Source organism: Filicampus tigris, chromosome 21, assembly GCF_054856515.1.
Source record: "Filicampus tigris isolate MCC_2025a chromosome 21, RoL_Ftig_1.0, whole genome shotgun sequence".
NCBI lineage: Eukaryota > Metazoa > Chordata > Actinopteri > Syngnathiformes > Syngnathidae > Filicampus > Filicampus tigris.
In genome coordinates this window covers 1,101,422-1,128,652 of record NC_141237.1, presented here as the reverse complement: position 1 = coordinate 1,128,652, position 27,231 = coordinate 1,101,422, and the positions used below count along the sequence as shown (strand labels likewise).

At 43.3% G+C, this 27,231-nt stretch overlaps 1 protein-coding gene across 5 annotated transcripts in view; it reads right to left on the bottom strand.

The window, feature by feature from the left end:
* Positions 1–27,231, bottom strand: part of LOC147127064 (cadherin-7-like) — a 138,885-nt gene that overhangs the window by 9,326 nt on the left and 102,328 nt on the right. For 3 of the 5 annotated variants that reach the window (XM_086020668.1, XM_086020669.1, XM_086020667.1), the window contains 3 exons: positions 15,868–15,985; positions 7,211–7,459; positions 410–2,150 (listed from right to left, as the gene is read on the bottom strand). In XM_086020668.1, the coding sequence (XP_085876794.1) occupies positions 1,567–2,150; positions 7,211–7,459; positions 15,868–15,985 (951 nt within the window). In that variant the 3' untranslated portion in view covers positions 410–1,566. Of the gene's footprint in view, positions 1–409; positions 2,151–6,325; positions 7,460–15,867; positions 15,986–27,231 lie in introns of those variants that run through there. The other 2 variants (XM_086020672.1, XM_086020671.1) reach the window with 2 other exon arrangements.

The following is a 27,231-nucleotide window of genomic DNA, read 5'->3' as shown; positions in this document are numbered from 1 at the left end:
GAATTCACTTTCCAGGGTCTCTTAATTGCCACAGATTTTTCCAGCCATTTGAACTCACTCATGATTCCGTGTCGGTAGTATGGGGAAAAAAGTTGCCAAAATTAAGATGCCATGAAGCAGCCTTAGATTTCATTTTCTCTGTGCTTTGGAGTAGGCTCGGCACAGACAGTGCGATAGTTTGGACAAGTCCCGTAAAGGCCAGATGTAGATGAGCAATTTTTGGGCGGGAGATTATGTGCACACAGCCCAATAACACTCACACTAAATTTGGTTTGTCGCAGTTTGTAGCAGACGTATGTGACAAAGCAATCATTTCGAGAGTGGTTTATCACACACATCGCTTTTGGTTCTCAACGTGCGCCAAGACTTTGAGTCAATACCTGGAAAAAGACACCTAACAACTCTGCAATTTAACTGAATAGCAATTTTATTTCATGGAAAAAAGACAATAAAAAGTCACAATCCTGCCTGCTGAAAATAAATAGCAACACCCATCAGTGGTACGTCAAAGTGTGGGGAAAAAAAGGAAACGACATGATTATCATACAGTGTGTGTGTTCCATGAATAAAGGTGAGCACAGATGCTGGACTACAGAAGCAAAAACCTCAAAGTTGTACCTCGGCGGCGTACGACTGGCACTCTTCTTCTAGCGTCTAAGTGGTGTCAGTGTCACAATCAAGCGTAATAAGAATGGTGTCCGCCAAATACAAACCCACCCCTCCCCCCGACAAAAAAAAAAAAAAAAAAGGAAAAGTCTGTCTCGACCCCGCAAAGCCAAGTAGGATTGCTTTTATCTCGGACCGGAGGCTAGTTAAAAATAATACAAATTTCAACATCGCGAGGTGTGAGACATCAAACTGTCACTCTTTTGATTGGTTCACTTCCTTAGCATGACCCACTATACTTGTTTGAGCTCAGCCCTCGGCCCCCACCCTCGATGTAAAACTAACTTACATTAATCACAAAAAGTTTGGGGATGAACCTCCAGTGCAGGATTATTTCATTTGACCTTCTCTAAACTTTTGAATGCAGGTCCAAATGCACAATTTGTTGCTTGACGAGTCCGAGGTTCGCGAGGTTCATCTGGAAAGGTTGTCAGGCATTCAAGTTTCATCCTAAAATTGCACCTGAAACTGGAAAATTCCAAACTTTTTGGGAGTACAGCGGATGTCCGTGTAAAGTCTCGGTCATCCGGGTCACGGTAACCCACAAAAGTCCAATCGGGGCAACTGGACTCAACCATCGAGGGTCCAGTTGAGTCAACTTTGCGCAAGACAAACTCGGTCAGTTTTTGCCTTGTGATCATCCTTCATCTTTTTAGGTCCCAAAATGATGGCAGCTAGGACCGTTAGCGCCATCGCGCACCCTGTGGAAACACTCCTCCTGCTTGCCATTACGCAGTCAGCATCTGTACCGCAGAGGAGAGAAACCTTTAACGTCGACACGTTTGAAGTCATATCCATCCGAGGAGGTAAACAAACCCCGAAGCTTTTTGAAGAGTCTTTCGCTCGACTTGCTGCGTCCTGCTCCCAGACTAAATGGTCTCACAATAAATCTCTCCTCCGTCAGTGTCCTCCTCCGATGTTCAAAGGCTTCGCGAAGGCAACCCCGCCTCCGCTCGCGCCGCCGCCCACTCCGGCACCGTCTGCGTTGCCATACAGGTCGGCCAGCTTCTTGAAGCGCGGCCCCCAGTTGCTGAGGTAATCGTAGTTCTGGTCCGAGTCGGTGCTGAGCGACTCCAGCGAGCTGAGCGAGTCGGCCACCGAGCCGCTGCCCTCGAAGGCGTACGTCTGCAGGGAGTCGTAAGGCGGCGCCGACGGGTCCACGTCGGCGTCCTTGAGCCGCTCCCAGATGAACTCGCGGAACACCACGTTGTCCGGGAGCGACTTGTAGGCCGGACGGGTCGCCCCGGCCACCGTCGAGCTGTAGTGGAAGAAAGTAGGTGTGTCTGGCGTGACATCGCGCCGCACGCCGGGGTCTCGAATGACGTTGAGGTTGCGCAAGGCGACCATGTCGAAGGCCTCGGTGTCCTCCTCGCCGCCGCCCTCATCGTCGTAGCGGACTATGTTCTCCCGGATGTCCCGCTCCTCCTCCAGGATGAGCGGAACCTTCCGCCGTCGACGCGCGGTCACGATGAGAAGGACCATGACTGCGGAAGACGGCAGGGAGATGATGTCAATATTGAGGGACAAATGGCGCTCTCCAGAAGCCATCCTGCGCCATCAAATTGTGACAGTGCCATTAGGAAAACACTTTAGACCCGTCGGAAATGCAACATTTCTTCTTGACGCTTCGAACAATTAGCGCATGGAGTGAAGTGCGGTAAGAGAAGGCGTAATGGCCGACCTGATGGCTAATTTGTCCAAAGTGATAGCGGTGCAGCTGAAAGACATACTGAAAGAAAATAAGGCACAGTTTGGATGAGTCTCAGGGAACAAAAGCACTTACAAACTCCAGTACTGCCTCGCGTAACCAAGTACAAAATGTACCATTGAAATTCTTCTAAACACAAATGCCGATTCATCGTTCTTTGGAACCGCCACCGAAACGTGAACCCCGTTTTTACGCCATGTGTGAATGTGGCACTTAACACTTAATTGTGGGGACGAAGGGGATCCAAGAATTTCTCTTCCGGTGATGCGTCAGAGGCAAAACTTAGGAGGAAGAGTGGGAGGCAGGGTGCGAAAAAGGATTTGTGCGAAAGGGGCCAGCACCTCTCTGTCTGTAGGGTACAAGCCACCGTGTCTGTTACGTGCTAATATTTCAGAGGCCATTCATTACAAAGGACTATTCGCATCCAAAGAATAATATCACAAACCTGTAATTTGGACGAGCGAATGCCAAAAATCAGCGCAAATGTAACAGTCTTAGTGTCATTACGTTCAAACTGCAACGTCTGTTATAAATACAACTTTATTAAGAGTCCGACCTACTGGGCTAGTCTTGTCTCAAATCATTTTTCTAGTTTGTCAGGCGCATATCCAGAATGATCAAAATGAGCCAAATATCGTCGCATCTAATTATATTCCTTCGAACATTCTGTAAGACGAGCCAAGCGCCCCCTGGCAGAACTCCACGTTATACCTACTGCCATCTCCATTCTGCCTGGTAACCAGGAAGTGTCTGAGATCCAAGCAGCCTGGCTTCTTGCTTGCCATACATCAGCGGCTGAAAATAACTCGACGCTCAAGCAAACTGGCAATTGTCTAATGATCCTCCATCCATCAATGTCAAGCTGCTGCCAGTGAAATATCATTCCATGGGCCCGGGTTTCTTTTTCGGCGGTGGGCGCCAGGAAGAAGATTCCAGCCCACTTCTGAGTCGCTAATCAGGTAGGTAGCAAAAGGGAAGAAATGCGAGGGAGGGATGCGGGAGATGAATGGCCATCGCCCCGTTGTGGACTCGTGGCGCTCCACAACACTCAAAACACTCGCAGTGGCATCTGCGCCAAACATTTTGCACCAGCTCCTTTCTAATTTCTGATTGATTCAGAGCGAGTGACTAGAAGACGTTCTGCGCTTTCCAGGGATCTTCTTGAAGCTTTTATTGCCTGCCGGGCAGCCTGGAAAGCAGCCAATGATCAATCAAAGAAGCGGCGAGAATAAGACAGCTAGAAAATGTCAGGCACCGACGGTCCAGTTCCATAAAAGCTTATATTTTTCCCGTTTCAGTGATCCTCAATTAATAGCGAACAAGGTGACCTCCCAGCATGCATCGCTGCATGTACCTCGAGGTGCCAATGAGCAGATGGTCCACAGGATGTCCAATTACAAGACTTGGTCTTTGCAAGAGACTTGACAGCCAAGACGAGAAAGACCTCACCGTGTGGACCAAAAACCTGGGTACACACACACCGATAATCAGGCTGACTTGCAGCCCAAATTGACCAAAGCCGGCAAAGACACAATTCTTGGATGTCTCTGAACGATTAGGCGGAGGTTCGGGCTGTTTGAAGAGTGATTCTTCCTGCCCGATCCGCTCCAAAAACGGCATGGAAAATCCTACTAGTATTTCCGATGGTCAATCCTTATGATTGTGGTCGGAGGAGCACCCGGTTGTGTTGAGTCTCCCAAGTCATTCGCCACAAAGAAATGACGAGGAGACAAGTTTGCAACCGCCATGTGCGCCACTTCAAGTCCCTTTGCGCTTTTACCAACAGGAAAAGCGTGTCTTGTTCCTTTTCCATGATTTCCTTTCCATATCCTCAAATAACCTCAAAAGCTCTTTTGTAAACTTGTGCCAAACTGTCACTTCAGTCCTCAAACAGGACTTGTTCTTTTTCTTCTACCTTTCGCAAACAATTACGCTCTTTCAACGCCAAAACGCTGTCCGATGAACGCCGTCAAGTCAAAGAGATCACAAGTGGTTGACAGGCAGCGAGGCTTTAGACGAGAACAATTTTAAGTGCTCCATCACGTCCTAATTGGCCCTCCTGGGGATTGAGCACCTACGCGGCTAAATGAAGGTGCCAGATAGTTGTCAGGATGCTTCATTAAAAACCAACGGAAATATTTCAATGAGAACAAAAACAGAAAATAGCCCTCAAGGAGATTTGTGAGGGTGCAGCACTTTTATTTTCCCCCCATCTCACTTCCAATGTGGTGTATTTATTGTATCGTCTGAGTGATTACGTTGAACGTAACGTCCATGAAGAAAATGTCAGTGAGAGAGGAAAGACCTTTTTTAAAAAAAAATAGTCAACATTCAGTATTTGAACTTTTAGCCCCTTATTGATCAATATTTGCTCATTTTACCCGACTGCGCACATTTGACCGCCCCCACGGATCGTAACCTCCCGAACCACATGCTGCTTCACCCACCGAAGACGGACCTTACTGTGTCCTGTACCAGATGGTGGTTTCATCCTCGTACTTGTCCGTCGGACTGGAATAAGAGTTAATCCACCCGTTTTTATCCATCTCTGGGGGTGGCCATTTTGTCACTTCTGTCGACTGAAAATGACATCATAGTTGCTCAGGGTAACCACCAATCAAGACTCACCTGTTTTCTGAAGCTGAGCCACGATTGGTCGTTAACTGAGCCCTGAGCATCTGTGATGTCATATTCAGTTGACAGAAGTGACAAAATGGCTGCTCCTAGAGATGACTAAAAACAGACGGGTTTTGCTGCCTAAGTCATATTCCACAAACGCAATATTTATCAGAATGCCGTCTTTCAACTCGTGGGCCTGCTGGGAACGTATTCTTGAAAAAAATGTGTTTGGGTTGACTTCTCTCTTAATGCTACCTCGCCTCTGATGTCAGTTTGTGCCATTAAACGATATGATAGGAGCACAAGTGCTAAGCATTCGTCTGCGTGCGTCTCTTTGGGCTCGCCGGATGTTAGGTCACGTAGCGACCGTATGGCCAGGCTCATTTCAGCGTTGCTTTAAGCTCGTTTGCGTCCTCCTGAGTTGAATGGCGACTCTTTGCACCTTTGTCGCGTACGAGCACGAGCAAGGTGGCGCTTGGTGGGTTAAGCACTTCGCATTTAAGTGGCTGCGTTTCGCTAACCTGACAAGAAAATGCAGCTGGAAAAAAAATAAATAAAAAGCTGCGGATTTTGCAAGGAAAAATACACTTTTTGCTGGTTGGGCGTTTACATCCGATTTCAATAAATGAACACCCGACAGAGTTGGACAAATGGGGTTAAATGTTGGCTGTGCAGTCAAGGTGAGCGTACAAAAAAAAAAAAAAAACGGTGAAGTGTTGCCAGCAGCAGAAAACGCTCCACAAGCCAGAAAAGCCGAGAAGCAACGTGGACTAATTGATTCGGCTGGCCGGGTTCCAGCGCCGTCGAGCTTGTCAACATGCACACGGTTATTCGGAATGGGCTGACCCGGGTCGCCCGTGTTTACCAGAGTGGAAACTTGGCTTTGGTCTCCGTGTGACCCCTGCGCAAAAACTCATAAAACACGAGGGCTTGCCTTGCGCTGCAATGCTGACCTCCTCCAGCAGCTACAATAAAGTGTGACATTTGCGCTTCGTCAACAACATTTATGTGGATCTTGACTGCAATAAATTCACTCCGCCAGCACTTGTGTTACACTTCCTGACGCTGGTTTGCGTTTCTTCTTCTCCTTCCAATATTCTACACTATTGGGAACGCTGAAATATTCTAGCGCATGTGGCTAAAGGTCCAAACCATAGGTCTTTTTTTTTTTTCTAAATTCTCAGCCTCTTAATAAGTAAATTCATACAGAAACAAAGACTATCTGCATGTCAAGATAAACTGTACATGCATGAACTCTTGAAATGACCATTACAATCAAAAACATTCAATGCCAAGTTTGATAGGTTTTTCATTGGGAGGGATTGATACGGGTCGGATGCTCCGGCCCTTTAAACGTCAGGCACTTGAGGAGTGTTAATGAGCCAGACTGCCAGCAGCAGGTAGCGCTGCAGCATTTTGGATAGAAAATGCCCTCTGTTTGCCAACTGTTTACAGCGGGGCCAAGGCAAGACTTCACTGTGTCAAGGGGCCAGCGCAGTCAACAAACTTTTCGTCGGACAATCTGAAGCATCCATTCCAACATGGGACATACTGTGTACGTATTGCACCAAGTATATGTTATGATGTTTAGCAGAAGTGTGTGTGTGTGTCATGAATGGAAAAAGTGCAACCACGATCTTGCAGATACGACGAGGTGGTCACGTGAACAGCCGCCCTGGTGAGTTGCCGTCACTCGCAGTGCTAGTATGTCACTAACCAGAACAGACCATAGTTTTGCAACCAAAGGCCACTCCTAAATGTTGAAGTAGCGCAGTTGTTAGACTGAAACCACTGTTCATATGTTAGAGGTATCGCGGAAGAAAATATATTAGCATGAAGTCAAACCACAGAATTGATTACACTGAAATGTGTCCATCATGGGGAAATTCCATTTGTAGTCCGCAAGTGAACTTGCTCTTGTGACACATATATGACATTCCTGTTTGAGTGCCAGTGATGTTTTTTTTTGTCTTGCTGCCATTTTTATGACCTTTAAATTACACATTTGAGGCTCATTTTAGGGAGAGGCCATTTTAAGCATGTGCAGTGGGAGGTTGTTGTTGTTGTCTCTCAAGCAGCAAGGAGCAAACGAGGGTTGCGGCCGTAAAGAAGCTGGAAGGCAGACGTATCACCTCAGCGCGCCGACGGCCGTCCTCGGCGTATTCCACCTGCACTCGTCGCGGAAAGAAATGAGCGGCAGTGGCGCAGGATTCTTACCCAGCAGCGTGAGGACGCATCCCAAAATAGCCAAGAGGGCGCCGGTGCTCAGGCCGGTGGCCGTGTAGGCCACGACGCCGCACGACAGGGGCGCACCGCCGCCGTCGCACTCGCACACGCGCACCGACAGCGTGTTGGTGCTGCTCAGGGCCGGGCTGCCGCTGTCCACGATCAGCACAGGCAGCCGGTACGCCGGCTGCTCCCGCCTCCGGAAGCCGCCTCGCTTGGTCAGTATGGAGGCCGTGTTATCTGGTATGACCACACACACGAAAAAACGACGCCAAATGCACTCAGTCCCTGTTGAATCGAAACAGTTTATTGCCACGACCAGTTGAAGTTTACTCCAAAGCCAAAAATAAGATAAGGCACCAGCTGAAAGTCGCAACAACAATCGACTATAGCTTAGGCTTTGGTCCACTAGCTTAATGCTAATGCTAACACATAATGCATATACAGGGTAACCTTTAAAGTAATTACAATTTGGAAGCAAACAATGCTGTGACACCGTCTGACGTTCCGTTTTGTCTGTCTGTCTGTCTTATATTGCCCCCCGGAGGCCAAGGTGGGTTCGTTCTTTAAAATTTCCACTTAAATTTGATCTTAAAACAAAATGCAATTCCTTGACACTAATGACTACTTTGCTATGAGCCAGGCCGTTGGCGCCATCTTTTGACATGTTAGGCGGGCGTTATACATCAAATCAACTTGAGTTGACCGTGAGACTTGATGACACTCAGCAGATGGCGTCATTAGCACGATTCATTAAGTTTTGCCGCTGCCTTGCAGTGACCACCTGTTTCCTCACGACTGTCTGATGGCACAGAGAACCACGGCGGGTGGCTCTGTCCCACAGCCAGAAAGAATGTCAGAATCAATAACGACACAAAAAAGAGAAAAAAAAAAGTGCTAAGAGGAGATGAAAATAGATGTAAAAATCTAAAAATGTGCTTGTGTCAATCATTTGTCTTTAAAAGAAGACGCATGAAACTTTTTTTTTCCACAGTTTAAAACAGCTCAGGTGTCTTGATGACACCAGAGAAAAGTTACAGTAGGCTACTTTTGTTGGCCTCGATGAGATTAGCCTGGTTTGAGGAGGCAGTCCTGTCTTCTTGGGGGCCAATGCCAAGTCGGACTAGTTACTATGACAACCTGGGAGCAGTGCTTGGCGAGCACCAATAGAGTAGGAGCATACATCGTATTTTCCACCCAAGGACGCAGCACTTCATACATATCTAGTTTGTTGTGATACCGTAGTCAGAAAACTTGGTAAGGGTATAGTAAGGCGTTTTTTTTTTTCCGAAAAAGTGGTAAGGGTATAGTAAGGCGTTTTGTTCCAAAAACGCGGTAAGGGTATAGTAAGGCGTGTTTTTCAAGAAAATTGGTAAGGGTATATTAAGGCGTTTTTATTTTTTTTTTTTTTTTTAAAGTGGTAAAGGTAAGGCGTTCCTTTCCCCAAAAATGGTAAGGGTATAGTAAGGCATTTTTTTTTTCAAAAAAAGTGGTAAGGGTATAGTAAAGCGTTTTTTTTTTTTTTTCGAAAAACTTGGTAAGGGTATAGTGAGGCGTTTTTTTTGTTTTTTTAAACATGGTAAGGGTATAGTAAGGCGTTTTTTTTCGAAAAACATGGTAAGGGTATAGTAAGGCGTTTTTTTTGTTTTTTTAAACATGGTAAGGGTATAGTAAGGCGGTTTTTTTTCGAAAAACATGGTAAGGGTATAGTAAGGCGTTTTTTTTCAAAAAACATGGTAAGGGTATAGTAAGGCGTTTTTTTTCCTGAAAAAGTGGTAAGGGTATAGAAAGGCGTTTTTTTTTCGAAAAACATGGTAAGGGTATAGTAAGGCGTTTTTTTTTTTTTTTTTTAAAGTGGTAAGGGTATAGTAAGGCGTTTTTTTAAAAAAAACATGGTAATGGTAGAGTAAGGCGTTTTTTTTTTTTTAAAGTGGTAAGGGTATAGTAAGGCGTTTTTTTCAAAAAACATGGTAAGGGTATAGTAAGGCGTTTTTTTTCCTGAAAAAGTGGTATGGGTATATAGTAAGGCGTTTTTTTTCGAAAAACATGGTAAGGGTATAGTAAGGCGTCCCCCCCCCCCAAAAAAAGTGGTAAGGGTATAGTAAGGCGTTTTTTTCAAAAAACATGGTAATGGTAGAGTAAGGCTTTTTTTTTGTTTTTTTTTTTAAAGTGGTAAGGGTATAGTAAGGCGTTTTTTTTCGAAAAAAACGTGATAAGGATAAGGGTATAGTAAGGCGTTTTTTTTTCGAAAAACGTGATAAGGATAAGGGTATAGTAAGGCGTTTTTTTTCAAAAAACATGGTAAGGGTATAGTAAGGCGTTTTTTTTTGGAAAACATGGTAAGGGTATAGTAAGGTGGTTTTTTTTCCGAAAAAGTGGTAAGGGTATAGTAAGGCGTTTTTTTTTTTTTTTTTAAACATGGTAAGGGTATAGTAAGGTTTTTTTTTTCCCCGCCCCAAAAAAGTGGTAAGGGTATAGTAAGGCGTTTTTTTCAAAAAACATGGTAATGGTAGAGTAAGGCGTTTTTTTTCTAAAAAAGTGGTAAGGGTATAGTAAGGCGTTTTTTTTTCCGAAAAAGTGGTAAGGGTATAGTAAGGTGTTTTTTTCAAAAAACATGGTAAGGGTATAGTAAGGCGTTTTTTTCGTAAAACGTGATAGGGGTATAGTAAGGCATTTTTAAAAAAAAAATTGTAAGGGTATATTAAGGCTTTTTTCAAAAAAAAAAAAATTTCTAACCATCTAGGCATTTTTTTTCATTAAATATGTATGGACAACGAGCAGTCATACTTTCCAGCTCCCTCCTGGCTGAGAGGATACCATCGTGGGATTGAAAATCTGAGGAACTGGGTTCGAATCTCGGCCTTGCCATTATTATATATATGTCAGAATTTTTGGAAAAAAATGGGAAGGGTATATAGTAAGGCGTTTTTTTCAAAAAACATGGTAAGGGTATATATAGTAAGGCGTTTTGTTCCAAAAATGTGGTAAGGGTATAGTAAGGCATTTTTTTTTAAATTGTAAGGGTATATTAAGGCTTTTTTCAAAAAAAAAAAAAATTTCTAACCATCTAGGCATTTTTTTTCATTAAATATGTATGGACAACGAGCAGTCATACTTTCCAGCTCCCTCCTGGCTGAGAGGATACCATCGTGGGATTGAAAATCTGAGGAACTGGGTTCGAATCTCGGCCTTGCCATTATTATATATATGTCAGAATTTTTGGAAAAAAATGGGAAGGGTATATAGTAAGGCGTTTTTTTCAAAAAACATGGTAAGGGTATATATAGTAAGGCGTTTTGTTCCAAAAATGTGGTAAGGGTATAGTAAGGCATTTTTTTTTAAATTGTAAGGGTATATTAAAGCTTTTTTAAAAAAAAAAAAAAAAAATACATTTCTAACCATCCAGGCATTTTTTCTGATTAAATATGTATGGACAACGAGCAGTCATGCTTTCCAGCTCCCTCCTGGCTGAGAGGATACCGTCGTGGGATTGAAAACCTGAGGAACTGGGTTCGAATCTCGGGCATGCCATTTTTATATATATGTCAGAATTTTTGGAAAAAAATGGTAAGAGTATATATAATAAGACGTTTTCTTTAAAAAACATAGTAAGGGTATAGTAAGGCGTTTTTTTTCGAAAACATGGTAAGCGTATAGTAAGGCGTTTTATTTGGAAAACATGGTAAGGGTATAGTAAGGTATTTTTTTTTCCCCCCCCCCAAAAAGTGGTAAGGGTATAGTAAGGCGTTTTTTTCGAAAAGTGGTAAGGGTATATAGTAAGGCGTTTTTTTCAAAAAACATGGTAAGGGTATAGTAAGGCGTTTTTTTGGGAAAACATGGTAAGGGTATAGTAAGGTGTTTTTTTTTTCCGAAAAAGTGGTAAGGGTATAGTAAGGCGTTTTTTTCAAAAAACATGGTAAGGGTATAGTAAGGCGTTTTTTGGGGAAAAAAATGGTAAGGGTATAGTAAGGCGTTTTTGTCGAAAAACGTGATAAGGGTATAGTAAGGCATTTTTTTCAAAAAACATGGTATAGTAAGGCGTTTTTTTCCAAAAACGTGATAAGGGTATAGTGAGGCGTTTTTTTTCGAAAAGTGGAAAGGGTATAGTAAGGTGTTTTTTTCAAAAATCATGGTAAGGGTATAGTAAGGCGTTTTTTTTCCGAAAAAAGTGGTAAGGGTATAGTAAGGCGTTTTTTTCGAAAAACGTGATCAGGGTATAGTAAGGCGTTTTTTTCAAAAAACATGGTAAGGATATAATGAGGCGTTTTTTTTTCGAAAAACGTGATAAGGGTATAGTAAGGCGTGTTTTTCAAGAAAATTGGTAAGGGTATATTAAGGCGTTTTTATTTATTTTTTTTTTTTTAAAGTGGTAAAGGTAAGGCGTTCCTTTCCCCAAAAATGGTAAGGGTATAGTAAGGCATTTTTTTTTTCAAAAAAAGTGGTAAGGGTATAGTAAAGCGTTTTTTTTTTTTTTCGAAAAACTTGGTAAGGGTATAGTGAGGCGTTTTTTTTGTTTTTTTAAACATGGTAAGGGTATAGTAAGGCGTTTTTTTTCGAAAAACATGGTAAGGGTATAGTAAGGCGTTTTTTTTGTTTTTTTAAACATGGTAAGGGTATAGTAAGGCGGTTTTTTTTCGAAAAACATGGTAAGGGTATAGTAAGGCGTTTTTTTCAAAAAACATGGTAAGGGTATAGTAAGGCGTTTTTTTTCCTGAAAAAGTGGTAAGGGTATAGAAAGGCGTTTTTTTTTCGAAAAACATGGTAAGGGTATAGTAAGGCGTTTTTTTTTTTTTTTTTTAAAGTGGTAAGGGTATAGCAAGGCGTTTTTTTCAAAAAACATGGTAAGGGTATAGTAAGGCGTTTTTTTTCCTGAAAAAGTGGCAAGGGTATAGTAAGGCGTTTTTTTTTCGAAAAACATGGTAAGGGTAGAGTAAGGCGTTTTTTTTTTTTTAAAGTGGTAAGGGTATAGTAAGGCGTTTTTTTCAAAAAACATGGTAAGGGTATAGTAAGGCGTTTTTTTTCCTGAAAAAGTGGTATGGGTATATAGTAAGGCGTTTTTTTTCGAAAAACATGGTAAGGGTATAGTAAGGCGTCCCCCCCCCCCAAAAAAAGTGGTAAGGGTATAGTAAGGCGTTTTTTTCAAAAAACATGGTAATGGTAGAGTAAGGCTTTTTTTTGGTTTTTTTTTTTAAAGTGGTAAGGGTATAGTAAGGCGTTTTTTTTCGAAAAAAACGTGATAAGGATAAGGGTATAGTAAGGCGTTTTTTTTTCGAAAAACGTGATAAGGATAAGGGTATAGTAAGGCGTTTTTTTTCAAAAAACATGGTAAGGGTATAGTAAGGCGTTTTTTTTTGGAAAACATGGTAAGGGTATAGTAAGGTGGTTTTTTTTCCGAAAAAGTGGTAAGGGTATAGTAAGGCGTTTTTTTTTTTTTTTTTAAACATGGTAAGGGTATAGTAAGGTTTTTTTTTTCCCCGCCCCAAAAAAGTGGTAAGGGTATAGTAAGGCGTTTTTTTCAAAAAACATGGTAATGGTAGAGTAAGGCGTTTTTTTTCTAAAAAAGTGGTAAGGGTATAGTAAGGCGTTTTTTTTTCCGAAAAAGTGGTAAGGGTATAGTAAGGTGTTTTTTTCAAAAAACATGGTAAGGGTATAGTAAGGCGTTTTTTTCGTAAAACGTGATAGGGGTATAGTAAGGCATTTTTAAAAAAAAAATTGTAAGGGTATATTAAGGCTTTTTTCAAAAAAAAAAAAATTTCTAACCATCTAGGCATTTTTTTTCATTAAATATGTATGGACAACGAGCAGTCATACTTTCCAGCTCCCTCCTGGCTGAGAGGATACCATCGTGGGATTGAAAATCTGAGGAACTGGGTTCGAATCTCGGCCTTGCCATTATTATATATATGTCAGAATTTTTGGAAAAAAATGGGAAGGGTATATAGTAAGGCGTTTTTTTCAAAAAACATGGTAAGGGTATATATAGTAAGGCGTTTTGTTCCAAAAATGTGGTAAGGGTATAGTAAGGCATTTTTTTTTAAATTGTAAGGGTATATTAAGGCTTTTTTCAAAAAAAAAAAAAATTTCTAACCATCTAGGCATTTTTTTTCATTAAATATGTATGGACAACGAGCAGTCATACTTTCCAGCTCCCTCCTGGCTGAGAGGATACCATCGTGGGATTGAAAATCTGAGGAACTGGGTTCGAATCTCGGCCTTGCCATTATTATATATATGTCAGAATTTTTGGAAAAAAATGGGAAGGGTATATAGTAAGGCGTTTTTTTCTAAAAACATGGTAAGGGTATATATAGTAAGGCGTTTTGTTCCAAAAATGTGGTAAGGGTATAGTAAGGCATTTTTTTTTAAATTGTAAGGGTATATTAAAGCTTTTTTAAAAAAAAAAAAAAAAAATACATTTCTAACCATCCAGGCATTTTTTCTGATTAAATATGTATGGACAACGAGCAGTCATGCTTTCCAGCTCCCTCCTGGCTGAGAGGATACCGTCGTGGGATTGAAAACCTGAGGAACTGGGTTCGAATCTCGGCCATGCCGTTTTTATATATATGTCAGAATTTTTGGAAAAAAATGGTAAGAGTATATATAATAAGACGTTTTCTTTAAAAAACATAGTAAGGGTATAGTAAGGCGTTTTTTTTCGAAAACATGGTAAGCGTATAGTAAGGCGTTTTATTTGGAAAACATGGTAAGGGTATAGTAAGGTATTTTTTTTTTCCCCCCCCAAAAAGTGGTAAGGGTATAGTAAGGCGTTTTTTTCGAAAAGTGGTAAGGGTATATAGTAAGGCGTTTTTTTCAAAAAACATGGTAAGGGTATAGTAAGGCATTTTTTTCAAAAAACATGGTATAGTAAGGCGTTTTTTTCCAAAAACGTGATAAGGGTATAGTGAGGCGTTTTTTTTCGAAAAGTGGAAAGGGTATAGTAAGGTGTTTTTTTCAAAAATCATGGTAAGGGTATAGTAAGGCGTTTTTTTTTCCGAAAAAAGTGGTAAGGGTATAGTAAGGCGTTTTTTTCGAAAAACGTGATCAGGGTATAGTAAGGCGTTTTTTTCAAAAAACATGGTAAGGATATAATGAGGCGTTTTTTTTTCGAAAAACGTGATAAGGGTATAGTAAGGTGTTTTTTTTTTCCGAAAAAGTGGTAAGGGTATAGTAAGGCGTTTTTTTCAAAAAACATGGTAAGGGTATAGTAAGGCGTTTTTTGGGGAAAAAAATGGTAAGGGTATAGTAAGGCGTTTTTGTCGAAAAACGTGATAAGGGTATAGTAAGGCATTTTTTTCAAAAAACATGGTATAGTAAGGCGTTTTTTTCCAAAAACGTGATAAGGGTATAGTGAGGCGTTTTTTTTCGAAAAGTGGAAAGGGTATAGTAAGGTGTTTTTTTCAAAAATCATGGTAAGGGTATAGTAAGGCGTTTTTTTTCCGAAAAAAGTGGTAAGGGTATAGTAAGGCGTTTTTTTCGAAAAACGTGATCAGGGTATAGTAAGGCGTTTTTTTCAAAAAACATGGTAAGGATATAATGAGGCGTTTTTTTTTCGAAAAACGTGATAAGGGTATAGTGAGGCGTTTTTTTTCGAAAAGTGGTAAGGGTATAGTGAGGCGTTTTTTTTCGAAAAGTGGAAAGGGTGTAGTAAGGTGTTTTTTTCAAAAAACACGGTAAGGGTATAATAAAGCGTTTTTTTTTTAAAAACGTGATAAGGGTATAGTGAGGCGTTTTTTTTCGAAAAACATGGTAAGGGTATAGTAAGGCGTTTTTTTTCCCTCAAAAAAAGTGGTAAGGGTATATGGTAAGGCGTTTTTTTCAAAAAACATGGTAAGGGTATAATAAGGCTTTTTTTTTTTCGAAAAACGTGATAAGGGTATAGTGAGGCGTTTTTTTTTTTCGAAAAGTGGTAAGGGTATAGCCCTGCGATTGGCTGGCAACCAGTTCAGGGTGTCCCCCGCCTACTGCCCAAAGACAGCTGGGATAGGCTCCAGCACGCCCCGCGACCCTTGTGAGGAGAAGCGGTACAGATAATGGATGGATGGATGGATGGTAAGGGTATAGTAAGGCGTTTTTTACGAAAAACGTGATAGGGGTATAGTAAGGCGTTTTTTTTGGAAAAACATGGTAAGGGTATAGTAAGGCGTTCTTTTCCCCAAAAAGTGGTAAGGGTATAGTAAGGCATTTTTTTTTTTTTCAAAAAAAGTGGTAAGGTTATAGTAAAGAGGTTTTTTTTGAAAAGCTTGGTAAGGGTATAGTAAGGCGTTTTTATTTATTTATTTTTTTTTTCAAAAAAAAGTGGTAAGGGTATAGTAAGGTTTTTTGGGGGAAAACATCGTAAGGGTATAGTAAGGCGTTTTCTTTTTAAAATTTTTTTTTTTTTTAAACTGCTCAGGGTATAGTAAGGCGTTCTTTTCAAAAAAAGTGGTAAGGCTATAGTAAAGCGTGTTTTTCGAAAAACTTGGTAAGCCAGTAAGGCGTTTTTGGGGAAAAACGTGGTAAGGTTATAGTAAGGCGTTTTCTTTTCTCGAAAAATCTTGTAAGGGTATAATAAGACGTGCCACAAGGTGCCACAGACAAATAGGCTGTTCCACCCCCAAGCGGGCGGGCAGGGGGTTGTTTGAGCGCCTTGTTGGCCGCTCGCTCACCTTTGTTGTCCCGCAGGGTGAAGTTGAGATTTGCGGCTACAGCGGCATCCAAGGAGAAGAAGAAGCGGTGGCCGCTCGGAGGCTCGTCCTTGTCCACGCCGCTCACTGTCTGGATCACCTGCCACGGACAACGACGCCAACAATACAGAAAATCTCATCTTTGAAAAACGAGATTCTGACACACAACCTTGCAACTACAGCCAGCCACACATGCCAACCGCAAGATTTAACTTCACAACAATCATTTGGGGAAATGTGGGGGATTTGTTTTTGAAGTTCGAATATCTTTGCAAGAATCGTTTTTTGACATTCATGCAAAGAAATGTGTGATTTTTACAATCGTTAAGGGTTATCATGACCTTAATCAAAAATCACTGAAATATTGCTCAATTTAACAGTACAAACAAACACTTTCACACAGAGCTGGAAAATGGCTGTAATTACAGCAGTCAGTAAGTGCTAGCCTATTGCCCTCCTTCCTGCAGTCGCAAAAGTGCTGGAAAAATGGTGGCACAACATTTGATGGAACATCTTGAGACTAACCAACTGCTGCATCCTCAGGGCTTGCTTTAGCTTCAGACAGAAGAACAACACACAAGCGGCCAACATCTAGCTACTGGAACAGATCAAACGGTCATTGGATGAAGGGAATGTCGTGGCTGCTGTGTTTTTCGACCTCAAGAATGGACTACTGCATTTGTATGAAAAAAAAAATTGCTGGAATTTACATTGCACCCTCTGCAGCTCTAATGTGGTTGAAGTGCTACCTGCAAGGTAGAGAACAATGTGTGTTAACGTGAGACGTCAGGTCTATTCTGCGTTCCAAAAAATCTAGGAATGCCTCAAGGTTCCGTTTTGGGTCCCTTATTGTTCACAATGTACCCTGAAGTCTTGAGGAAAAAAAAAAAATAATAATAAAATAAAATAAAAAAACACCATGGCACAGCAATGACCTTGTGGCAAATAAATTCTCACATTTCCGTTTGCTCTTCATTATTGCACCGATGAAACGGAGTGGCGATAAGAAGCAGCCTTGCGGCTGCGACACCGCCGTTCGGGCAAGCTTCTGCTTGCGCACCGCGCCATCAATAATGCATGGAATTAAGGCTCCAAATACAGCGATTTGTTTGTGCCTGCTGGTATTTGCTTGCGCCCTGATCGTGTTTGCCCATACAAATATTTGCGACGTTCATATCAACTTTTTGCCCCTCCAATAAAAATGACTTCAATCCAAGTAGTCAGACTAAAAGGGTTTTCATTTACACTTTCAAAGACAAACCCTAACAATCAAGCCAGGCCTGAAAGCCTAAAGCCTGAACCTAGATGGAAACCCTATGTTGAAACCCTACCGGTAGTTTGAAACCGTACCCAAACCCCACTTTTAAACCCTATCACTAATTAGAAACCGTACATTGAAACCCTAGATTGAAACCCTTCTTTGAAACCCGGGTGTGAAACACTATGTTGAAAACGCTAGTTTGAAACCCTAATCCTACTTGAAACCATCATTTTGAAACCCTAACCCGGGATCGAAACTCTACGTTGAAAACCTAACCCTAGTTTGAAGCCTTAACCCTTCTTTAAACCCTACTTTGAAACCCTAACCAAAGTTTGAAAACAGACATTGAAACACTAACCCTAGTTTGAAACCCTACTTTTTAACCCTAACGCGAGTTTGAAACCCTAATTTTAGGGCTAATTTTGAAACCCTAAACTTGTTTGAAACCCTAATCATGTCTTTAAACCCTAATTTTAAAACCTTGTCATTGTTTTAAATGTTGATTTGAAACGTTATCCTTGGCTTATAACACGTTCTTGATACTCCAGCCTGGAATAGAAACATTACTTTGAAAACCTGACCTTGGTTTTAAACACTCATTTGAGGAAAAAGCTAATTCAAAATCCTACCTTTGACTTTAAATCCTAATCCAAAACTCGAAACCTTGTTTGAAACGGCGTCGCAGGCTTCAAACCCTCATTTCAATCCCTAACGCAGGCAGCCTTCAACCCCAAATGCGAAACCCTAATTTGGTCTTTAAACACCGATTGAAGATTCAATCTTTAGTTTGAAATTTGTAATCTGAAACTCAAAACCCAAAGGCAGGCTTTAAAACCCTCATCCTTAAATATTAAAACCTGCATTTGAAATGCCACTTTAGCCTTCAAACCCGACTTTAAAACGCTACCGCCGATGATCTCGCAGAGCAAAGTGGTTGGAAAAACATCTGCCTTTGCTCTTCCCAAACGTATTTTCTGTGTTCATTGAAACCACATCGAATGCGAGGATCAGAAAGTCCACCTTGTTCCTCACCCTCGCTGAGATCGCATGATCCCTTTTTTGCGAACCCCCCCGTCTGAATGCCTCGGAATCGTGTTCCCAAAGCCTCGCAAGGCGCTCTCTCAATCGTCACGTATGAAAGCATTTGCGACGGCGTCGTTCACGTTTGTTTATCGGCGACGGCGTCGATGCGGCTCAAGGATTAGCCGAGACCTAAACGGGGCCGGGTGTACCTAATGTTGTGACAGCTCGCCCTAAAGCAGCCATTGAGCGGGCGGATCATGCCGGCTATGTTATGGAAATCGCGATAGCGCGGAACACTGACAACAAGAGCGCGAGGAGGAGGCCCGTACACAATTTGAACCTTTTGATGTCCTTTGAGTGGCGAGGACGGCTCGGCCGGCTTATCTGCGGCGGCGGCGGCGGCGGCGTGGAAAAGCCCCCTGCCTGTAAAGCAAGACTTAAATCAAACACTTTGTAATGTATAATGCCTTTCATTAGCGCGCGCGCCTCTGATGCCAGGCGGGGGCAGGCGGGCCAGGCGAGGCACTTTTTGCCGAGGAATCCTCTAATGGGCCGAGCGGGGAAAGAGGAAAGCCGGTGGATGGTGACGCAAATTTGCCTGAGTGATGAGGCCTGCCAGTCACTGGAATGAAATACTTCGCAAGCGGCAAAAGGAGCGAAGGCCGCCGTGTTTGTGATGCCGTCAAAGACGGACAAACGCTTGTTGGCTTGTTTTTTTTTTTTTTTTAGAAAAGACGACGTCACTGTTGAGCAATCGCAATGATGACCTGGCATTGCGGGAAAACCCGATCCGGCTTGCGCTTGAGCAGCGCTCGCGTTGTTGGTCCGATGAGGCAGCAAGAAACAATCACTAATCCGGGCAGAAGATAGAGCAAGCCATCCAGTCTATTTAAACAACTTTCTATTTGTGGAGGATTGGGACCGGACCGGCCCACAAATAGCCAGAATTTGCGTATCATTGACGCCCATTCAAATACAAACAAAAAACAAAAAAAACAATTCTACCCCCAAAATTCTCCCCAAAAGGCTGCAAAACATCCAATACACTAATTTCAGGCCTTTGAGTTGTTTCAAAGCCTAATCCAGTCTTGCTACCTGAACTTGAAATGATTGAAAGCAAAAGCGTTGTTTGAAGCCCCATTGTGGCTCAGAACTCTAATTTGAAACTCTCTCCCATGCCTGAAACCCTCATTGGAAACATGATGCTGGCTTCAAACTCCACTTGGAAATCATAACCAATACTACCAACCCAAACCTGGCTAGAAACCTGAATTTTAAAGCCTAACCTTTACTTCAAACCAGAATTTGAAACCCCAACCACGGCTTAAAACTGCCAATGGAAAGCCTAACCTTGGCTTCACGCCCTAATTTTAGACTGATCACTCACACCTGAAAGCCTCACCCTTTCTCGGGACTCTAATTTGAAACCCTAACTTTGGTTTGAAACACATGTTTGAAAATCTCACTGGCTGTAAATCATAGCCGATATTACAAACCCTAACGGTGGCTTGAAACCAAATTTGAAACCCTAAACTTGACTCCAAATCATGATAAGAGACCCTCACCCTGACTTAAAACACAAACTTCGGCATGAAACCTTAATTTGAAACCATAACCTTGGCTTCAAACCCTACTTTGAAACCCTAACCGGAATTGAAATCCGAATCCACGATGAATCTGCTTGCCCTCATCTAACATCAGCTTTGCACCAGTACAAAAAAACAGAACCCGCTGGTACCCGCTTTAAGCAGTGGAAAAGCAGCAATAGGGTCAGACAAGCGCCATCAGCTGCAAAAATCAAGTCTTAACATTTTGTTCCCCAACCACCACGGCGTTTACATCATCACGTAGGTGACATTTACAGCAAGGCGGCAAACCAAGTAAACACGATTAATGAACATTTCTGCTTAATTAATCGGCGCGGCTCCATGTCGCCGAGAGAGCGCCTACCAGACAAAAGTGACACTTTGCGTTAATGAGGCGATAAAGTTAAACGCCGCCGCCATTATGGACTTGATGTACGACACCGCAAAAAAGTGCCCGTGCACCCTTCGCGCCCAATTAGGACAAACACTTGCGCTTGCACACCAGAACGCCGCCGCACTTCATTATCGAGTTGCGCCCAACGCACACGTCGAGAATTTCTCAGGTACAGATGTGAGGGCTGTCATCATCAACAACCTCAACATGTCCACTTGAGCGCATACAAACAGAAAGTTGGTGCGCGTCAGCCACTACAGCGGACGGGTGTCATGCCAGCGACGGGCCGGATGTCGTTAGTAGGTGGGGGGGGGGGGGGGGGCGCTCAAAACCAAGCGGGCAGAAAAGGAAAAAAAAATCTCTTTCCACTGGAGTGACCAACGTTGTCGCAGAAGAAGAAGAAAGCAGCTTTTGAAAAACTGTCGAACGCCAAACGTTGCAGCCAGGTTGAAATGTGCAGCAATCGACAACATTGAGCCTTTCAAGTTGTTTTTCACGCCAGCCCAAAGAGTCGTGGAAACACTCGAGGGGGACGTCTGCAGGGTGCTTGTCATCATTCATGCATGAAGGAATTTAAAAAAAAAAAAAAAAAAACGGACCCCTTTAATTAATGAATATTATGCACAGAATATGTCTCAACATTCATAATTCTCCTCCCTACACAGCTTGGAAATGATTTTTGCGGCGAAAGGTGGAGGTTTTCCACAAGGTTGCTTTTGTGGCGGAGCCACGACTCGACTGCGTTTTTTGCCTCACAATTTCCATCTGCGTTCCTTTTCCTCGTGTGATGCGCCCGACTTCCCTTCAAAGAAGGAGCAGCAGCAAAAAACAGTTGAATGCATCAATTCTATATCAAGGGCCCTTTGAAGTAGATTTGATATCTATGATAGAATCTTTGATATGCCTTTTTTGTTTGCTTTTCAGATCATTTGGATTTTTTCCAGCCACTGGCGTTCGTTGGTCAGAAATGTAGTCGGTTTTCTTGATTATACTCAAAACGATGCTACGATGCTTGACGCCGATTGGGTCTCTACGTTAGTCTACGACGGCTTTCCTCCGACAGACTCATTTTGACACAAAATGTGGCTTACGACGCAAATAATTAGGACATTACTGTCTGTTTTTGCAAAGTACAATTTTATACAGATTGAGTTTTCCTCATTAAAATACACATTCAAAAGGTTTGGTGCCTTTATTGGGAAGGCTGGGATGGAATTATTGTCCTGTCCCGTCCTGTCCCGTCCCGTCCCGTCCCGTCATACAGCAGCTCACAATGTGTACGAGCCGCATGGTTGTTGACCTGCTCAGTGTGCAAAGTGCCTTGAGGTAACGTCTGTCGAGATTTGCCGCGTTCCAAATAAAACGGCCTTGACTTGACATTGAGAAGACATGCAAGCCCTTCCGTGGAAATCCCGCCCCCCAAAAAGCCAATTATCTTGCAGCTCGGCTAGTTTAATCAAGCCTAATAAATTGTTTCCCAAAAAGCAGCAAGATTCTTAGCGGGAGCCGACGCACGTTTTGAAGGGTAGCACGAGCATCTAATGTGACAGATAACACGCCCGAGTGCCTCCTTTGACATTAGCAAAGAAAGGAAACACCTCCAGTCTCGTTAGAATATTCCAACGCGTATTATCAGACGCAGCCGAGCGTCTTTGAAGCGAACACAAACTTCACTCGGGCCCGCCTGGCAGTCGAGAAGATCAAGGCGGAGCGTCAAAGTGGAGCAAAGAGTATAAATAAGCGCAGCATCAAAAAGGTGGCACTTATCGCCGCCGCGATGTGACAGCTGTCACCGGGGTTTGCCGACGGAGGACGCGTCGAGGCCCGCGGGGTTTGGCAGCCCTCGCCGCGTCATCCACGCCCTCAACATCAGCCAGATGTGACGCCGCGCGCTGACAGCGCGCCGGCTCCACCGACGGCCTCCTTCCGTGTCTCGTTTGATGCGGATCGCGCCCTCCCGCCCGCCGAGCGCGAACCGGCGAGATGATGTTTGTCTCTTTATAGCGCCTCAACGTGTTTGTGTTCACCTCTCACCTTGTGGACTGAAGTGATAATTTGGACGGTTGCGCAACGGCGTCATCACCTGCGACTGATGAGGAAGTGACGCGGCTTAAATGGAGCGCAAGTGCAAAGTTAAGATGTTATGCTGAGATGTGGAGCAGAGGTGGCAAAATGACTTACACTTTGCACATCGGTCGAAAATAAAAACTAAAAAAAAAAAAATAAAGATTTACATTTAATGCCTTGGCTTGAGTCATAGCAAATGAGTACAGATGTTTTTAAATGCAAAAGTCAACTTGAATTTTTCCTATGGATTGTGCACAAGAACCATTTTGGTAACTTGGCACAACGGGAAAAACACACTTGTGTTAGTTATTGGAAATAGTTGCCTGCCGTTATTAACTTGCCTAGCGCTGCCTTGTAATGAAAAGGGAACAGCTCTCAAAACGTCTTTCCACAGCTTTGCTAGTGTTGTGAAGTGACTAACAAAATAATGTAATCAGATCATGATAACTACAAAAATATTTTCATGAAGCTACATTCTGATCAGACGTGGAATTTTGGAATGCCGGAAGCTGCTGTTATTCGCCACATGCGATACGACATTCTTGGAGCAGACAACATCAAAGCATTCTCTTCATGTTTTGAATATCCTGCTTGTCCTCAACTGTTACATCATCCTCATTAATGCTCTTTGGTTCAAGTTTCTCAATGTCACAAAAAAAGCTCAAGTTCTCAATCCATCAATCAAAACCTCAACTGTGGTTGACTTCACCTCCATCCATTCCGTCATTTTTTTTTACGTCGTGCATGATGATGCACGTAAAAAAAACCTCCGCGGAGGTTGAAAAGGTAACGTGTTGATTTTAACCAAGAAGTTGAAAGTGCAGATTTCTGTTCCTAAACAGGGAGTAAAAATAAACCGCCGTGCAAACAAATACTCATGCAAAGAACAGACACCTGAAGTATTTCATTAAAGAGGAACTCATTACTTATATCTACAAAGTATTCAAAAAAAATATGCTAAATACGCATCTACTCGCTTATGTAGGCCGCTCATAATTAGGTCTTTGCACTCGTGATTTTTCTTGCAAAATTCCCAACAATGAGTCCTATCGGCAGTCGGCAGTTCTCTCACCACGCAACTTCATTTGCCATATCCTGCAACGACAAGCCACACATCGTCTCTGTCGGACGGAATCGTGGCCGACTAGCTGCGCGTGGCCGTTCTCGCATTGATTTGATTCCCAACCTTATGTTGTCGTCAAAGACTGTCGCCGCCAACATTAACACGACACCGTCCCAAAATCACGTTCAAGCTCTAATTCAATAAAATGCTGAAAGAAATCACTCACCATAACACTGTCATTGATGAAAATTGTCAAAGTTTGTTGCTTTTTTGAATTTAGTAAGTGGAGTCAAGAAGTCAGTGACGGTGAGGGATCAAGAGTGCAAGACCACACCAAGGGCGCTCACGGATTCAACGTTCACGGCAAAGCGGTAGTCGCCGCCGTCGTCCCCTCGGTAGCCCCCGTCGGGCCCTGCCCTCATGGCCCCATCACCATAGCAATTAATAAAGTTGGCAGACGGCAGACGCCGCCCATGATCCGTAACAAGTAGCGAGTGTGTCCTGCAGGGAGCCGGTGCCACGAGGTGGCCTTAATTAGGCCTGAACGATGGCAGGTTATTCTCGCGCCAGCCGCACCCTCGCGCCGCGATCCCCACCGGCAAGCCGTATTATTTCATCTTTGGAGCAGCCAGCGGGCGTGACAGCCAGTGGGCGGCCTAAGCGAGGGGACATGGCCATTACCGGCCCGGCGCACACACAAAAGGAGCAGTTCAATTAATTAGAAATCAGGAGTCTGACACGGTGCCAGTCCGCCGGCGGAGGCGGCGGCGGAGGCAGCAGCATTTGGTCCTGGAGCAGGTAGCGGCTCGTTGTAATTCAAACGCTGCTCTCCTATTTAAATGTCAGCTACTCCCACTTCCCCAGCGCCCTGGATGTGTCTCCGCGCTAGCATTTCATCATGAAATCTCTTTTATTGCATGCATCCCCCCAGCACCGCCTTGCCCAAAGCCGAGTGCAACTACCAGGCACAAACGCCTCGTCTCTGTCCGATTCAAATCGTACCGACAAAGAACCTTCCGCCGCGAGTTTCCCTTCATCTTAGCGTGTAGCTGAAAACGCCATAGCTCACATACGTAAGTAAATGAGATGTACGTCTAGGTCATCGTCTCCATGCCATAAAAGCTTCAATAGCAAACGCCTTTCAGGACCCGAATTCACCGATTTTGCCTAACAGCCCCGAGAGAGGACCGAGTTCACTCTGAGACTTTAGAGAAAAGAGCTTTAGGGTGCAAAGAAAGAGGGAAAGGGTATTCTGAATCCCAAGAATAAAGAGCAAATGAAAGGTTTCTGTTCATTTTCACCTCAATAATTTCATACATATTCATCATTCCATTGGTCACATTTTGACTCGCGGTGTTTAATGATGCAAATAAAGTGAAGAACCTGTCTGAAAAGGTCTTGCCTGTTCCACATCCCACACTGGCACATGTCATTTTTTCATCAGTACATGCTAATTCAAAGGCTAACGGCTAGCTTGGCCGGCCGGAGATAATGGAGACCAATTGCCAATGTGGTGATTATTCTTTGACCAATGCTAACATACATTGAATGTCCCAAGTTGGCTGCTGAGTTGTTGGACCTTGGACTCCCTCCAACCTGTTTGGAGTGGAAGTAAATGATGAAAGGACAATTTTCATTTTTAGATAAGCCGATATGACCCAACACAAAGTATCAATCGGGATTCCAGTGGTCATTTACAAATAACGCATTCAGAGATCATTTCAAAATGTCAGCTCAAGACGTGACATTCAGTGTCATGTATTTCAAATATTAGTCCCACCGTGGGGAAACGGGCATCGCTTCAGCAGCAATTGGGGATAGCGGAAATAGAAAAATAGCATGCGTGGAGGACAACAGACGTTGTACTCGTATATGCTCGCACACATTAACATAATGCACATTCACATGTACACGAGGCAGTGATTCTGTATGCATTGGAGTTGAATTTTTATCAGAGAAGGCTTTCGTACAAGAAATCCATTGCACAGAACAAAAACATCAACTATGCCATCCATCCAATCCAATCTATCCAATTTTCCAGTCGTATGCTCTTCCGGACATCAAACTTTCTACGGCCAATAGGGGCGAGCTCGCAGTGGTCTCGAGCGGGCTGCTTTGGCTTCCTCTGACGTGTCTCTAGTGGAAGTAATGTGCCTGATAGACACTTTTCATTGGCTGTTTTGATAGGCAGATTTGACAGTACATGACAGAACTGGCAGAACTCACATTGAGATTTGACATTGTCCTCAATAAACCAAACGACTAACGACTCGTTTTGGGCCCTTTGCATTCGCGTCCAGAAATATTGGAGCCTCGTTGCCGATGGAAACGTGACGCTCATCATCCGAGGTTGTCAGGAGAAAAGTAGCAAGGGGCTTCTGTGTTCTGTGTGAGCGGACTGCTTTGTACGCTCGCTTCACTGTAGCGCAAGTAAGGTGTTGAAAGGACAATTGTCATTGATCAGATAAATCAGTAGCGTCAATACAGTCGACTACCGGGTAAGTGATGATAATTGCTTTTCGAGAGAATACTTTTCCTTGGGGATTTGGTCATCGGCACGCAGATCTCCAGAGACGATGGAGCCGAACAAACTGGGACATTGAGCCAGAACTGAGCCAGACAACAAAAAAACAAAACTATGGCTTCTTAAATGGACATCCATGTTTTTAGCAACAAGGTGAATATTTGCCAGTGGGGATTTGGATGGTCATTTACCCATTAAAGAGCTCAATTGGGACGCGGTTTCCGCTAAGCAAGCAATAAGTCTGCTTGAGCAGGGTAATTACAGTTGGGCCGATGACGCTGTCGCGGCTTTTAGGGTCCTCATTGTGGCCCGGGGCCCGCTCGGATTGTCGGGGAATGACTTTGCTTCGGCGCAGTCACACTCGTGTCAGCCATAAATCACGGCGCCACCGCTGGGGGAGAAATACACAAAGCACGTATCGAACCGGAGCACCGGCGTGAGATTGATGGCTGATAGAAAGCTGCTGCTGCTGCCGCTGCTGTTGTTGTTCAACAATAATCATCGGCGGACAAGTGGAAAGGATGATAATCATCCAGCAGCGGCAGCGGGATGCTTTGTCGATAACGGCGGTGGCTAATGAAGACGCAATGTTTACTCTAATAAATACTCTTCATCCTGAGGGTGACGTGTGGATAAAACAATTTAATTTGAGCTTCAACCGCACTTATCTGCTTTGTTTTTAATGATTTTTAACAGTGGAAGAATTAAACCAAACAACTCGTGGTGCGGCAGGAAAAGATCTCCAAGCCAGAACAGACTGTCTCCTGCATACGAATGAAATCACTGTTTTTTTTCGGGGTTTTTTTTTGTGCCACCCACATCTCGGCGTCAGACAAAGAAGTGCGCGACGCGACGGGTGCGAATAACATATTCAAAAAGGCACTAATGTCCATCTCCGATGCAGCCCGCCACTCTGATCAATTGCACGCCCCCGTCTGATTGCCTTCTCCAAAAGCCGCCAATGGATAAATCAGCACGGCGGACGCATGGGTCATTTAGCAGCAACGAGGACAAATGCTAACACACGGCGGACGATGGCCGACCCCCACAGACGTGGAGTTTGTGTCCCACAGAAAGTATCGAGATACGTTTCACGTACAGGAAGTTAAGGTGGAAGCAAAGCCTAGAAAAGTTTGACCCATCCATCCAAGCATTCATCCATCGAGAAACCTTTCCATCAGTCAAAAAATCCATCCAAAGATGTGTCGAAAGATCTATTTATACTATTCAGCCATCTAAACATCATCCATCCAAATATCCATCTAAATGTCTGTCCTACCACACATCCATCCTTCCAAAGATCTACTATATTCATCCACGAATCCAGCCAAACATCAATTTATCCAAACGTCCAGCCAATGATCCACCTAAGCATCCATCCAGACAAACATTGAAACATCCATTAATCCCAACGTCCATCCATAAAAG